This window comes from Lutra lutra, chromosome 13, assembly GCF_902655055.1.
Source record: "Lutra lutra chromosome 13, mLutLut1.2, whole genome shotgun sequence".
NCBI classification, from domain to species: domain Eukaryota; kingdom Metazoa; phylum Chordata; class Mammalia; order Carnivora; family Mustelidae; genus Lutra; species Lutra lutra.
This window is the reverse complement of record NC_062290.1, coordinates 58,505,263-58,521,738: the sequence shown is the minus strand read 5'-3', so window position 1 is coordinate 58,521,738 and position 16,476 is coordinate 58,505,263. Positions and strand designations below refer to the sequence as shown.

At 45.0% G+C, this 16,476-nt stretch overlaps 1 protein-coding gene across 1 annotated transcript; it reads left to right on the top strand.

The window, feature by feature from the left end:
* Positions 1–13,765: 13,765 nt before the first annotated feature.
* CCL21 (C-C motif chemokine ligand 21) lies at positions 13,766–14,954 on the top strand. Its single transcript, XM_047700377.1, has 4 exons — positions 13,766–13,927; positions 14,022–14,142; positions 14,230–14,412; positions 14,509–14,954. Exons 1-4 carry the CDS (start codon positions 13,861–13,863, stop codon positions 14,549–14,551), a joined length of 414 nt encoding a protein of 137 aa, XP_047556333.1. The 5' UTR covers positions 13,766–13,860; the 3' UTR covers positions 14,552–14,954.
* The last annotated feature ends 1,522 nt before the right edge of the window (positions 14,955–16,476 follow it).

The following is a 16,476-nucleotide window of genomic DNA, read 5'->3' as shown; positions in this document are numbered from 1 at the left end:
TTGGATGTCCAATATTCATCTCAAACTACAGAAAAGTGAACAACTGATTCCCCACCCATCACCATTACCCAATCACACATACAAAACACACTTTCTGGACAGTATTTACCATATCACTTAATGGCAACTCCATCTTATCATTTTCTCAGGACAAAAATATTGGTGTCATCTTTGACCTTTTTTTCCATAGTCCATATCCAATCCATCAGTAAATCCTGTCTCCACCTACAAAATGAATTGAGAACATGACCACTTCTCATTCTGTCTCTGCAGTAGCCACATAACTAATTTCCCAGCTTCTTTTTTTTTAAGATTTTATTTATTATTTATTTGACAGAGAGAGAGATCACAAGTAGGCAGAGGGACAGGCAGAGAGAGGTGGAAGCAGGCTCCCAGCCGAGCAGCGAGCCCAATGTGGGGCTCAATCCCAGGACCCTGAGATCAAGACCTGAGCCGAAGGCAGAGGCCTAACCCACTGAGCCACCCAGGTGCCCCAATTTCCCAGCTTCTTTCTGAGACCGTATCTCAACATTCTGTTATCAACACAGAAGCTTGATAGCCCTCAAGGAGGGTCCTGGCAGGCTGTGGATGATTAGATAGATAGAGAGAGAGAGAGAGAAAGAGATAATAGATGATAGGTAGGTAGGTATAAAACCATGAGATTGGATAGGATCACCAAAGAAATGAGTATAAATGAAGGAGAGTTCTAGGACTGGGCTCAAAGACACTCTAACATTAACAAATTAGGGGCAGAGGGGAATGCGGGAATCAATAAGTAAAGACTGCAAAGTAGTAGCCAGTGAGGTAGGAAGAAAAGCAGTAGAGTATAATATACCAGAAGCCAAGGAAAAGAGTATTGCAAGGAGATAGTGAGAAACTGCATGAAAAGTTGCCGATCAGCCAAGTAAGATGAGGACTCAGATAATTTTTAGGTTTAGCAACATAGAGATCATTCATGCCTTGAGAAGAATAGACTCAGGTGAGTAGTGGAAATGAAGGTGTGATTGGAGTGGATTCGAGAGAGAATGGAAGAGCAAGTGGTCATAGCAAGTATAAGCAACTGTTCCAAGGAATTCTGTCCCACAGACATGCAGATAAATGAGGACATAGAGCAGGGTTTTTAAAGGTGGGAGACATAGTATGTTGGATGTTGATGGAAAAGACCCAATGGAGAGGAGTAAGTTGACAATGCAAGAGAACAAAGTAACAAAATAGGAGTGAGTCCCCCCCAAAAAGGGGTTGGCCTTGACTAAGCACAGACGATGCACTGGTGGTAAGTAAAGAGCAGGTGACATTAATAAGGGAGGACTTTGTATATCAAGAGAAAAAAGGTTCCCCCACAATTAAGAGAGTGGGGACAAAGATCTAGAAAGGAGAAAGGGAAGCTGGGAAAGGATCATAGCAAATGGGGGAAAGGACAAAATGGAAAGCCAAAGTCATAGGTGGAGGAGAATTCTAGAAATTACCATGGTGAGTTATATTTAAGGCCTAAGAAGTCAGTAGTAGCATGTGAGCCCAGGTGGTCAGAAAAACTGGTTGAAGTTAGTGATCATCTGTGTGAAACAGTTGCTCTTGGAACACAGTAGAAGAGATGGCAGAGAAAGCTCTAAATGCATGGAACATAAGGAAGAGGAGAGGACTTGAGACAGAGAAATAGGGCAGCTGTGGTGTCCTGGTGTCCTCCCAGGGACTAGGGTAGTTTGGACGGGGGGAGGAGAGAAATGGAAGGCAAAAAGACAAAGAGCCTCTGAGGGCTCCCCTAAGTGGATGGAAAGAATCTGTTTTGAACACTGTGTATCTCTCAAAAGGTGGCATCTCTGCATTCCCACCTTCTGGCCTACCTCTCAGGAGCCAACAGCTCAAGGAAGTGGAGGTAGTGTTATAGTTTCCCTATAATGTGGTATGGGGGACTATTAGATGCCCTGCCTTATAAATTCCTAAGGAAATCCAGGATGACTCAATATCCCATTAAACCAAGAGGTGATGGCAGGACTTTCTTCCTCTGATAGGACCCAATGTGTCCACTCCTAGCAGGATGCAGAAAAGCCAGGATGGAAAGAAGCATGAATGTATCCCTCCTCTGAATGGTGACTCTGCCTAAGGGATGGGAGCCCAGCCGGTGTGTGACCCTCAGGATGAGGAGGCACAAGGCTCAAGCCTGCTGAGCCAACACCCTCCAGTGTTTTCCTAAAGCATCCCCAGAGATCACAGGAGGTCTTGTGACAGATACATCCTCCCTGTCAGGTGGCAATTAGGCAGAGAGCCACGGAGCAAGAATGTGGGGCGGGGGGAAGAGGGGACAGCATGAAGGGAATGACCCAGAAAGGTCACAGCAACATCATGTGGGAAGCCAAGGTTAATGTGCACACATCCTGACTTAGGTGGAATGGGTCCTTCCCATGGTCCCCTCAGGCTTCTACCTGTCCCAGAACAGTGTGAGTTCATAGTGCTGACCAAAGTCCTACAACAAAGGGTCGAAAGGCATAAAGATGAGCCGGAACAAACACCTTCAGGATTCTCAGAATTCGGCAAAGCCAAGAGCTGAAAGAAGATAGGGTCAGAGCCTGTGATTCACACAGGATATTGTTGAGAGATGAAGCCTTGTTCATCCCATCACCCTAGCACAACCCCCACCCTCCAGCTTTCCCTCTGTCTCAACAGAGGTAAAATCAGAATAAAAGGCCTCATGGAGGATAGAAACTCAAGCATTTACACCTCCAGAGGTGGTGGCAGGTGCTAGGAATATATCAGTTCTTGCTTGGCAACTCTGGAGTACACCTGTGGCCCTCGCAAGTAACATGCCATGGTGAAAGGCTCAGACCTTCTGGAGCCCTTCCCGACTTCTGCGGAGGACACCTAAGAATTCTATGGAGAGAATTTCAGGCAACTGACTACCTGCGATGGAGGAAAGTGGCTTCTCCACAAAATCACTTCTCCTGTCAAACATTGAGTCCTAGAGGATAGAGACCATGACTGCTGCATTTTTGTACCTGCTTACCACAGCCCATCCAGGGAGAACAGTGAACACAGAATGAGAACAGGAGTAAACCCCACAGATGCTACTTTCTGCACCATGTGAGAGGGGCCTGGGCTTCTGCTCCTTCCCAGCCATCCAAAGCCTAATGTTCCACCTGGGTCAGGGGCCCATGGCAGAGGCCAGGTCTGTCACAGAACAAGGAACAAGAGTGGTTACTGCGTCCAACATAGGAAGAGGAAAGAAGAGAAGACAGCCTGGGCTTCAGGTGCAGAGATGAGGAACGAACACAATGCAGGCATGGAAGGTACTGGGGGACACAGAAGACCAGATCCCTGTGGCTCTGGCAGGGCCTGCAGAGGAATGTCCATTCCTATCCCCAGAGATAGGGAGGCCAGGACCCTGAATACTTGATCTGGATGAGAGCATAGGGAGGGAAAGGGGGCCTGGGAAGGGGCCAGAGGGAGCTCTCTGTTTCCAGAAGGAGGGGTGGGCTCTGCCAACTGCCCCCCCCCTCTTCTGCCTTCCCCCTCTTCTCCACTGTAACTTCTCCGGGTCCATGGCCATGCAAGGAGCATGTTGGGGGCTTTCCAGAGTATATCGCTCTCAAGGTCGAGTCTGCTACAGAGGCCACAGGGGCAGGACCCTGGGCAGACAACTGGTCTCGTGGGAATCCAGACAGCGGGAAGGGAAAGGAAACCATTCCTTGCGGTAAATGATGCTGGCAGCTGGGGAGTGTCAGGGAAGAGGGGCAGGGTAAAGTGAGAGGCCAGAGCAGAATCCCACACATGGTCAAAGACACATGGACACAGACATCCAGCCACACAGATGCATAAACACAAAGACACAAATTCAGTGTTCCCACTGCAAAACTAATTCAGAGAACCCAGAGACATGTCCAGGAAACACACCTACCTAGACTCAAGAACACCCTGAGTCAGACATGCAGGAGCAGATGCTGGCACCAGCACCATGCAGGCACAAAGACAGTCTCCCCATTGTAACTGCAAACAGATGCAGACCATCTTGCAGACCTACAAACACAAATGCAGTCCAAATTCGTCCCTCAACGTTGCTCTCCTCCATAAAGCTCCTAGGTCACCTTAAAGCAGGCCTGTCTTTCCCTCCTCTAAACTCTGCTTTCTGATTTCTGTCTCATTGCTTCTCCTTTAATAAGGACAGTCTTGGATTCACATGCATACCCTGGTCTCAACAACATGGCCGTGGGCTTTCAAAGAAATGACAAGGTCAGCAAGTGAGTCCACTGCCCTCTTCAGCAGCCCCATCCCTCACCTATACACCCATCCCCATCCTCAGGAGTGTCCCCACTTTACTGCAGGGTCCTGACCCCCAACCTCTCAGCAGACACAGACCTAAGGGAAGAATAAACCAGACCTTTCAAGATAATGCTGGTGGGTATTGCCTCCCAAAATCTTTACCTTGCCTTATGCTTACCACTGTCTACCTCGAATCTATAACCAATTACATCAATTCTATTCCAAGCAGTTACCTAACCCTAGATGGCTACACACTGAGAAATGTCTGTGCCTCCACTAGGCCCACAAATATCACACACTTATGACAGTATGGGTCATCTGCACTCCAGGAGATCAGTAGCCCCTTCATTAACACCTGCATAGTCATCAGAGCAGGATATCCCTGGAGGGCTCAGTGCTCAGCTGGGAACCTAGGAGCACCAAGGTACCCAGGCCATTTGATCCTTGTTAAACAGAAATTCATCCAAGTCTCTGTGTTCTGTTCCCCAGTGCCTACATTCCAGCCTATCCTGAGGATCAAATGAGGGGCTTGGTTCAGGGCTGCAAGTTCCAGACTGCCACACCAAGCTTAGGGCAAGTGGAACTATGAGTGGAATGAACCAAGGCTAGCAGCTGAGTGCCCAGGAATGGCTGTGTGGCCGACTTGTGTTCCCAGAGAAGGATAATAACTCCTTCTATTGTCTCAACCCCTGTCCTGTGGACTCTATCTATACCAGGTCTCCACTATCTTCCAGACTCTCTCACTGCCTCCCTGCCATGTCCCCCACCTCCACCTTATAGGCTCAGTCACCTGCAGCCCAGTGTGTGGCAGAGACTTGCTGTCACCTTCCTGCTCTGACAGCAGCTCTTTCCAGTTCTAGCTCTTTGTCCAGCCAAGTATCTACCTCCAGCAAAGTCTTTACTCTTTCCCTTGCTTTTCCCGGGGCCCCTAACTTAGGTTCTCAGTCCTAGGAATAAGCATGGATGAAACATCCACCTCCAAGATGAAACATCTCTCAATAGCTGATCTACCACTACAAGCTCAAGTTCAGCGGTAGGGACTTATAGTAGACCCTAGAAAAAGCCTCCTGAGCAGAGGAAGTGCAGTCAAGGATGGAACCTAAGGGGGCTTTGGACCATTTGACAGAAAAGAGCCTCCCTCCACGATGGTATAAACAAGGGGAAGGACAAGATATCTTGGGAGACAGAGGGAAGCCGGGATTTGAGGAGAGGAAATAGACTGTCCCCAACTCTTCCCAGCCATCTCTCCCTTTTTCTATACATTGTGCCAGGCCAGAAAGTCCTTTCCCTCAGGAAGGTTGGGGGTGTATCACTCTAGCTTCCTCTTCTCCCAGGCCATCTTTGTTACCTACTACAGGTTCTGTGCCCATCTGGAGTTTGGGATGGGGTGCAAAACAGACCAGGTGGATCTCGAGCCCCACCCCACCAAATGTTTGAAAGTGCATGGAGAACTTTAAAAAAACACAAATCCTTTGACTCTATTCTAAGATTCAATTTAAGATGGTCTGGTGGGGGTGGGGGGAGGAGGCAGGGAAGCACCCAGATGACTCAGTTGGTTGGGCATCAGACTCTTGATTTTGGCTTGGGTCATGATCTGGGGTCATAGCACCGAGCCCCAGGTCAGGTTCCACATTCAGAGCAGAGTCTGCTTGTCCTTCTCTCTCTGCTCCTCCCCCTGATTGCTTGCTTGATCTCTCTCTCAAATAAATAAACAAATAAAATGTTTAAAAAAAAAAACTTGGTCTAGAGTGGTGTCTCTAATTCTGTATTTCCAATGAGCTCCTCAAGTGATTCTGAAGTACAGCCAAATTTGGAAAGAGTAGAAACAATTTAATATGATATACCTCTGGAATCATCTACATTCCCCCACCACCACCCCAGACCCAAGCTATCCTACCTCTCTGGGAACTCTTAGAAACAAGCTGCTCACTCCTTACTTAGTCACTTCCACAGAGGGTGGGGGTAGGTGGGGAAGGAGAGATTGAAGATATGGGAATTAAAAGCTTTCTCATGCCAGGATTTACCATCAGACCAGGTAAATGACCCAAGAAATCTTATCTCCTTGTTTTTGCCCAGTCCTGTCCCAAGAATGCAACCTCTTGCCAGCTGAGTCCCTGCTCTGCTTAAGGTCTCAGCCTGTTGTAAAACCTCAAGCTCAAACAACAACAACAACACCACCTCAAGTTCCAGAGCTCAATTATCTCTCCTTGAATTCATTCAGATTCCAGTCTCTCCACTCAGTGGATGGGATAAAACACCACATCCTCATCCCCAAACAACAATATCCCCATCTCCAATCCCCATCCCTGCTGAATCCCACAAAAACACCCCAATCAAGGGCACAATCTTTCTGTCACTATCTTGTACTTGAACCACCCTATCCTGATTTTATTCCTCCCAGTTCTTATCCTCTCCACATTTCTCTATCGTCTCCCTATCCCAATACAACCTGTCTTTCAGAAATCTGGGATAAACCTAGGGAAAAGAGCACATGGTGCTGAGTTTAGCACTCTGGGAACTAGATGGATTTTCCAGTCGTAACTTGATAAACACAACTCTGAGGTTTCAAGCTGGTTAAACACTGTCTACCAACAGTGTAAGAGGATTCCCCTTTTATCTCCATTGTATTTTCTCCACAATTTCTCCAACATGGGTGTTATACACAATGAATCATGGAACATTACATCAAAAGCTAATGATGTACCATATGGTGACTAATATAACATAATAAAAAAAATAAATATAGATTCTAAGACATAACCTAATAATACACCATATACCAACATAAATTTCAAATGGATTAAAATCTTAAAACATTAAAAACTAAACTACAGGAATGACAGCATGCAAAATGGCAGAGCAGGAAGCTCTAGAAGTTGTTCCCTCCAATGAAGCAACTATTGAACTGGAAAGAGCAATTGGAAGCACCTATTTCAGAACTCTGTAACTTGATTAGACACTTATAACAATCAGGGGTATGCTTGATGAAGGGAGAGGATGCTTGATCTCTCATAAGAGAACATCATGCATCAACTAGCTATAGCTAATGCTGTAGGGAAAGTGGCCCACATTCCTGGAGTGTCTGGATGGTAGCAGAGAATCTTGTCCTCCAAGAGTTGGGGATTATGCATTTTGGTTGGTCTGGTGGTTCCCTGAAGGACAGGTGCAGATGCTTGCCTTGGTTGCAGACCTCTTGGGCTACAGCAGCTTCCACAGTGGCATAAATCACAATATTAAAAGGGACAGAACCAGGGGCATCTGGGTGGCGCAATGGATTAAGCTTCTGCTTTCAGTTCAGGTCATGATCCCAGGGTCCTGGGATCAAGCCCTGTATCAGGCTCTCTGCTCAGCAGGGAGCCCGCTTCCCCCCTCCCCACCTGCCTCTCTGCCTATGTGTGATCTCTGTCAAATAAATAAGTAAAATCTTAAAATAAATAAATTAATTAAAGGGGCAGAACCATTTTAGTGGAGATGGATAGAGAAACTTTGTCAGGCCACTAGTTAACTACAGAGATAACAGGAACAGAAATCTCAAGGACCACACATAACAAAGAATACACACCTGGCAAAAATTGCTTGGAAAAGTCAAAACACATGGCTGCAGTCCTTAACAAACAAAATATCTGCAACTTCTAAGGAATGAAAGAATCAGATTTCCACAGATACCACATTATAATATTCAGAATGTCAAGTTCTCAAAAAAAAAAGTTACAAGACATAAAAAAAAAAAACAGGAAAATACAGCCCATTCACAGGAAGAAAGTATTTGACAGAAACCATCCATAGGGAAGCCCACACATTGGACATACTAGATGAAGACTTTAAATTAACTGTCTTAAATATGTTCAAAGATCTGAAGGAGACCATGGGCAAAGAAGTAAGGGAAATCTCAAAAAAGATGTATGAACAAGAAGAGATTATCAATAAAGAGGTACAAATTATTAAAAATGAACCAAACAGGGGCACCTGGGTGGCTCAGTGGGTTAAAGCCTCTGCCTTCGGCTCAGGTCATGATCCCAGGGTCCTGAGATCAATCCCCACATTGGGCTCTCTGCTCTTCGGGGAGCCTGCTTCCTCCTCTCTCTCTCTGCCTGCCTCTCTGCCTACTTGTGATCTCTGTCTGTCAAATAAATAAATAAATAATCCTTTAAAAAATGACCCAAACAAAAATTCTAGAGCCAAAAAAGCAATAATTTAATTTTTAAAGACTTTATGTATTTGAGAGAGAGGGAGAGGTGGGGCAGAGGGAGCAGAAGAGTGAGCACAGAGTCCAATGTAAGGCTTGATCTCAGGACCCTAAGATTATGATCTGAGCCAAAACCCAGAGTCAGATGCTTAAACAACCAAGCCATCCAGGTGCCCCAAGCCAAAAATACAATAACTTAAGTGAAAAAATTCGTTGGCAGAATTCAACGAAACTTGAGAAGGTAGAAGGAAGGATCAAATACTTGAAGATAAGGCAATCAAAATTATTGAGTCTGACTTGATTATAAAATCTGAAACCATAAAACTCTTAGAAGAAAACCTAGACAGTAAACTCTTTGACATCAGTCTTAGTAATATATTTTTTGGGGGGCCAATCTCCTTAGGCAAGGACAATAAAAGCTAAAATAAACAAATGGGATTACATCAGACTAGAAGGCTTTTGCACAGTAAAGGAAACCATCAACAAAATGAAGGGCAACCTGTTGAATCAGAGGAGATATTTGCAAATCACACATCCAAGAACAGGCTAATATCCAAAATATATAAAGAACTCATATTTAAACCTAATATTACATTTATTAATATTAATAACTTAATATTTTAAAACCCCAATTTAAAAATAAGTAGAGGATTTGAATAGACATTTTTCCAAAGAAGACATATAGATGGCCAAGAGGCACATGAAAAGATGCTCAACATCACTAATGATCAGGGAAATCCAAATCAAAACAATGAGATATCACCTCACACCTGTCAGATTGGCTATTACCAAAAAGACAAAGAATAACAAGTATTGGTGGAGAAAATGAAACCACAATACACGTTGGTGGGGATGTAAATTCATGCAGCAATGGAAACAGCTGGAGGTTTCTATTGGAAAATAAAATCATAATTGAAAAAGAAGACATTCTAACAAATACCATACAAATACAAAGGATCATAAGAGACCACAATGAACAATTATACACCAACAAATTGGATAATCTAGAAGATATGGATAAATTCCTAAGAATATACAACCTACCAAGACTGAATCACGAAGAAATAGAAAATCTAAATAGACCTATAACTAATTAGGACATTAAATCTGTAATAAAGGGGCGCCTGGGTGGCTCAGTGGGTTAAGCCACTGCCTTCGGCTCAGGTCATGATCCCAGGGTCCTGGGATCGAGCCCCGCATCGGGCTGTCTGCACAGCAGGGAGCCTGCTTCCCTTCCTCTCTCTCTGCCTGCCTCTCTGCCTACTTGTGATCTCTCTGTCAAATAAATAAATAAAATCTTTTTTAAAAAAAAATCTGTAATAAAAAAATTTCTCAACAAAGAAAAGCCCATGACCAGATAGATGGTCCTGGTAAATTCTACTAGGTGAATCCTTCACTGGTGAATTCTACTAAACATTTAAAGAAGAATTAATACCAATCCTTCTGAAACTCTTCCTCAAAACTGAAGATGAAGGAACACTTCCAAACTCATTTTATGAGGCCAGCCTTACTCTGATACCAAAGCCAGACAAGAACACTGCAAGATAATAAAATTACAGGCCAATATCCCTGATTAACATACATGCAAAAATCCTCAACAAAATACTTACAAATCATATTCAGCAGCACATTAAGAGTCATGCACTATGATAAAATGGGATTTATCCCTGGGATCCAAGGATGGGTCATATACTCAAATCAACAAATCTGAAACACCACATTAACAGAATGAAGGATAAAAATTATATGATCAATTATATGATCATCTCAGCAGATGCAGTAAAGCATTTGACAAAATTCAACATCATGTCATGATAAAAAAAAACTCTCAATAAATTAGGTATACAAGGAACATATCTCAATATAAATAAGGTTATAGATGACAAGCTTTCAGCTAACATCATCCTCAAGAGTGTAAGGTTGAAAGCTTTTCCTATAAGATTAGGAACAAAACTGGGGCACCTGGCTGTCTCAGTCAGTAGAGCTTGAGACTCTTGATCTAGGGGTCTGAGTTCAAGCCCCATATTGGGCATGGAGTTTACTTAAAAAAAATAGTTGGGGCACTTGGCCAGCTCAGTTGGTAAAACATGTGACTCTTGATCTCAAGGTTGTGAGTTGGAGCCTCATATTGGGGAAGATTAGGAAAAACATGAGGGTGCTTACTATCATCACTTCTATTCAACTCAGTACTAGAAGTCCTGGCCAGAGCAATTAGGCAAAAAAAAAAAAAAAAAAAAAAAAAAAAAAGTAAGAAAGAAAGAAAAGAAAAGAAAAGAAAAAAAGAAATAAAAAGCATGCAGATCAGAAAGGAAGAAGTAAAACTTGTAGATGTCATGATCTTATATATAGAAAATCCCAAGGACTTCACCAAAAAAACTGTTAGAACTAATAAACAAATTCAGTAAAGTTGCAGGATACACAATCAACATACAAAAATCAGTTGCATTTCTATATACTAATAACAAACTAGAAGAGAAATTAAGAAATAATCCTACTTACAATATCATCAAAAATAATAAAATACTTAGGAATAAATTTAACCAATGAGGTAAAGACTTATAAACTGAAAAATATAAGACACTGATGAAAGAAATTGAAGAGGAGACACAAATAAACGGAAAGATATCCTGTGTTCTTTGATTGGAATATTAATAGTGTTAAAAGGTCCATCCTACTTAAAGTGAGCTACAGATTCAAAGCAATCTTATCAAAATCCCCATGGCATTCTTTCACAGAAATATAAAAAAGAAAATGTAAAATTCATATTGAACCACAAAAGACCCCAAATAGCCAGAATCTTGAAAAAGAAAAACTAAGCTGGAAGCATCATACTTCCTGATTTCAAACTATAGTAAAATGCTATACTAATCCAGGCACCTGAGCAGCTCAGTCAGTTAAGGATCCAACTCTTGATTTCAGCATCAGGCTCCACACTGGGCAAGGAGGTATGGAGAGTCATCAGAGAAATGCAAACAAAAACCACAATGAGTATCACCTCATTCCTGTTAGAATGCCTAGTATCAAAAAGACAAGAGTGGGGTGCCTAGGTGGCTCAGTTGGTTAAACATTGGTCTTCTGCTCAGATCCTGATCTCAGGGTTCTGGGATCTAGCCCTGCATTGCATCAAGGGGTGTCTGCTTCTACCTCTCTCTCTCCCTCTGCCCCTCACCCCTCTCACTCTGGTCCTCCCCTTCTCACCCCCAACCACCTCACTCCGCTCATGCTCATACTTGTGCTCTTGCGCTCTCTTTCTCTCTCTCAAATAAATAAATTATAAAGAAAGACAAGAGATATCAAATGTTGGAGATGATGTGGAGAAAAGGGAACCCTGTACCTTATTGATGAAAATATAAATTGGGGGACGCCTGGGTGGCTCAGTTGGTTGGACGACTGCCTTCAGCTCAGGTCATGGTCCTGGAGTCTCAGAATCGAGTCCCGCATCGGGCTCCCCGCTCCGCGGGGAGTCTGCTCCTCCTCTGACCTTCTCCTCGCTCATGCTCTCTCTCACTGTCTCTCTCTCAAATAAATAAATAAAATCTTTAAAGAAAAAGAAAATGTAAATTGGTACATCCATTATGAAAAACAGTATAGATATTCCCCCAAATAATTAAAAATAGAACTATTGGGGACGCCTGGGTGGCTCAGTTGGTTAAGCGGCTGCCTTCGGCTCAGGTCATGATCCCAGCGTCCTGGAATCGAGTCCCACATCGGGATCCTTGCTCAGCGGGGAGCCTGCTTCTCCCTCTGCCTCTGCCTACCACTCTGTCTGCCTGTGCTCATGCTCGCCCCCTCTCTCTCTCTTTCTAACAAATAAATAAATAAAATCTTAAAAAAAAAAAAAAAAAGAACTATTGTATGATCCAGCAATCCCTCTTTTGGGTATATATCCAAAGGATATTTGTCCTCCCTCGTTCATTGCATCATTATCCACAATAGCCAAGACATGGAAACAACTTAAGTGTCTATTGATGGATGAATGGATAAAGAAGATGTGGTATATACATACAATGGAATATTATTCAGCCATTAAAAAAAGAAAGGAACTGCACTTTGAGACAACATGGATGAACCTAGATATCCTTTTAGTAAGAGAAATAAGCCAGACAGATAAACAGAAATACTACACAGTATCACTTATATATGCAATTAAAAAAAAATTCAAACACACAGAAACAGAGTGGTGGTTGCCAGGGGTTCGGGGCAGAGAGAGAATGGGAAAATGTTGGTCAAAGAGTACAAACTTTGTTAGAAGATGAGTAAGTTCTAAGGAATGAATGTATAACATGGTCACTTTAGTTAATAATACTATATTATACACTTGAAGTTTTCTAAGAAAGTATATCTTAAACATTCTCACCACAAAAAAAGAAAAAAGTCACTATATGAAGTAATGGAGTTGTTCATTAACTTGATTGTGGTAATTATTTTACAATGTATACCTATACGAAATCATCACATTATAATGCTTAAAATAAACACAAATTTGTACTTTTCAGTTAAACCTCAATAAGGCTGGGGGAAAAACAAGTGGAAATCTTCATGGCCTTAGATTGGCAATGATTTCTTAAAATATGACACCAGGGCACCTGGGTAGCTCAGTGGGTTAAGCCTCTGCCTTCAGCTTAGGTCATGATCATGGGGTCCTGGGATCAAGGCCTGCATCGGGCTTTCTGCTTGGCAAGGAGTCTGCTTCTCCCTTCCTCTGCCTGCCTCTCTGCCTACTTGTGATCTCTCTCTGTGTCAAGTAAATAAATAAAATCTTTTAAAAAAATATGACACCAATAGCACAGACAACAGAAAAATAAATAGGTAAGTTGGACTTCATCAAAATTTAAAATTCTGTATATTAAAGGACACTATCAAGAGAGTGAAAACCCACAGAATGGGAGGAAATATATGCAAATCATATATCTGATAAAGGTCTATTATCCAGAACATAGAAAGAACTCTTACAATCCAGTAATCAGATGTGCATTTTAGGAACAGTCCTCAGCCTGATGGAAGGATGGGGAGAGTATGGAACCTGGAATGCAGTGAAGAGGCAGTCTTCCTGGGGAATATTCCAGGGGAGAGGTGGTGAGGCCTGCACCAAGACAGTGGTCAAAGGTAGAACGAGGGCCTGACAGATTCACCTGATATTGAAGGGAAAGACTCGGGCGGCTTAGGACCCTGATGAGCCATGTGCAGTTTTTGTTTCCGCATACTAGTGAGGCTGGGTGCCAGGACAGGATCTGCCTTTCAGGAAGGAAAAGGAGGGAGATCCCTATTCCTGCCTGGACAGAGTGACTGGGGATGGAGGAAGTGAAAGTGCCTGCCTGCATAAATAGGCAACAGACCAGTGAGAGCCGACACACGGACCCCCCAACTTGCAGCTGTCCACCTCGCGCACTACTCTGGCCTCGCCCTCACCCTCCACCACAGCCATGGCTCAGTCACTGACTCCGAGCCTTCTTGTCCTAGTCCTGGCTTTCTGCATCCCCTGGACCCAAGGTACCAAGGAGGGAGTTGCCAAGGATGGGGACAAGGGTAGGCCTGGGTGGGAGCCTACAAGAAGCCCTGGCTGCCTGTAAACCTCACCCTGCAGGCAGTGATGGAGGGGCCCAGGACTGTTGCCTCAAGTACAGCCTAAGGAAGATTCCTGCCCGGGTTGTCCGCAGCTACCGGAAGCAGGAGCCAAGTTTGGGCTGCCCCATCCCAGCTATCCTGTGAGTGAATGCAAGAAGGTGGGTGCCACTGAGTGGGAGGGCATGGTGGGCAAGACTAGGACAGGCTTGCTAATGCCCAACCCCCAGGTTCTCACCTCGGAAGCGCTCTCAACCAGAGCTGTGTGCAGACCCTAAAGAGCCTTGGGTGCAGCAGCTGATGCAGCGTCTGGACCAGCCGCCAGCCCCACAGAAACAAGTCCAGGGCTGTAAGAAGGACAAAGGGACTCCTAAGTCTGGCAAGAAGGGAAAGGGCTCCAAAGGCTGTAAGAGGTGAGGAAGCTAAATGGACGGGGGTGGGGAGAGGGGAGTGAAGGGGAGCCTCGCTGGGGGAGCCCCTCAAGCCCCTCCCCTCTTCTGCCCTCCCAGGACTGAACCGCCACAGACCCCAAAAAGGTCCACAGCCCAGTGACCAGCCTAGAGCCCAGGAGGCCCCCAAACCTCACCAGGGCTTGGAGCCCCGATCCAAGGAGCAAGAAGTGGGCTAGGAGAAAGGATGGGGTCCTCTTGCTCAGGGGCCCCAGAGCAACCACCTCATGCTGGCCTTGCCTCACCCCTTCTCCTGCTTCAACCATCCCTTCTATATTCCCAGCCCTACCCTGCATGGCTGAGTTGCCCACACCAGGCCAGGCCCAGAAACATAGAGGAGGGCGAATCTCCCAGAAAGCATGAGAGGAGACAGCAGGACTGTCCCCTCTGAGGAAAGGTCACCCAGGACCCTCTGGACCTGACCCTGCTCCCGCTGCACCCTACTGCTTCCTTGTAAACATGATTTCTACCTAACAATAAAAAACTGTTCCAGCCTCCCACCCAAATATCTGTTCCTGTGTGTTTGTGTCCTCGGGGAAGCCAGTGTCGCTACAGAGTGGGGTCACAAACTCTGGGGTCCCAGCCAAGAGCTAAACCTGGAAAATCCTATTTTCTCACTTAGTCCAAGAGTTTCTTTGCCCCCCAGGTACCCTGGCAGTAGAAGGGACCTGGGCTGTCCCTGGTCTCTGAGAAATCTCTACTGATAAGAGATGTTGGACCCATAGCACATATCCCTAAAGGCTCTGCAGGCGTCTGAGACCTTGAAGAGAGCCCTTTCCTGATTCTATCCAGCATTCTCTCACTCTAGGAGTGACCTCCAGATCTTTTCCTAGCTCTACCTGGGACTGACTCCACTTTCCCTGGAACCTTCTGAATGTGAACTCCCAAGTCCTTCTTTGGAAGGGTCCCCGGGAGAGAGACCTGTAACACGGGCAAACTCAAGTTCTACTAAACCCTACTAAACCCTACCCTATTGCACAGTTCCAGCCCTGGGACCCCTTCAGAGCCCCATCTCTTCTCAAACATCCAAGAGGATTCCCTTCTGCCCTAATCAGTGAAGTTGGGTCCCTCTTTGTTTAATAGGGCTGTGTGCTTCTCTATCCCTATCTGGGCTTCTTGACTCCCTCAGCTCCCTTCCAGTTGGGAAAGCCTCCTCCCCTTCCTTTCTTTCCTCCCCTAGGGTCCTTTAGCCCCTCTAACCTCTGGACACCAAGCCCCTTTAACCTCTGGCAGTGATTTAGAACCCCAGAATTCAGATGTAAATCAGTGTCCTGAGCAAGAAAGACTCTTGCCTGGGTCTTCTCTATCTCTTTCTCCCTAGAGCAGAGATCCTCTTATTCCCTCCTTCACTCTTATATAGGGAGAGGGCCGACCATCAGGTGGGCCAGGCCATGTGAGAAAGAAGGAAATAGATCCTGAGGAGCAAGAAGCTAGAGGCAACTGCCCCACCAGCTTTTCCTTCGTTGGGAGCCTGAGCACACCATCTCATTTACTACTTATCGTGAAGTAATTAAGTACTTGCTATTTGCTCCTCCTGTAACCAGTGAAAACAGGGACTCTGCCTAGCTCTCCTTGTGCAGCAGATGTGACCTTAGTCTGCAAACTCAGGTGTGCAAGAATTACTGCATTTTAGGGGCGCCTGGGTGGCTCAGTGGGTTGGGCCGCTGCCTTCGGCTCAGGTCATGATCCCAGGTCCTGGGTTCGAGCCCCACATCGGGCTTTCTGCTCAGCAGGGAGCCTGCTTCCTCCTCTCTCTCTGCCTGCCTCTCTGCTTACTTGTGATTTCTCTCTGTCAAATAAATAAATAAAATCTTAAAAAAAAAAAAAGAATTACTGCATTTTAAAAAGTTCTTCCAATGACCTCAATCCTACTCCAAGTCCCTGCACTGGGGTGCTAGTGAGGAATTCAGCATCTGGCAGTCCTGAGCTCCCACCTACCAAGAGCTGGTGTCAGAGAAACACCAAGGCACAGAGGAGGCTTCCTACTCGGCCCCCACACACACCATCCCATCACTGGACATCAGTCTT

Bases quoted from the DNA above. Each gene is read 5' to 3' on its own strand.
- CCL21 (XM_047700377.1), top strand. From the start codon at position 13,861: ATGGCTCAGTCACTGACTCCGAGCCTTCTTGTCCTAGTCCTGGCTTTC. The intron at 13,928-14,021 runs GTACCAAGGAGG...CTCACCCTGCAG, and splicing joins CTGCATCCCCTGGACCCAAG to GCAGTGATGGAGGGGCCCAG. The intron at 14,143-14,229 runs GTGAGTGAATGC...CCCAACCCCCAG, and splicing joins TGCCCCATCCCAGCTATCCT to GTTCTCACCTCGGAAGCGCT.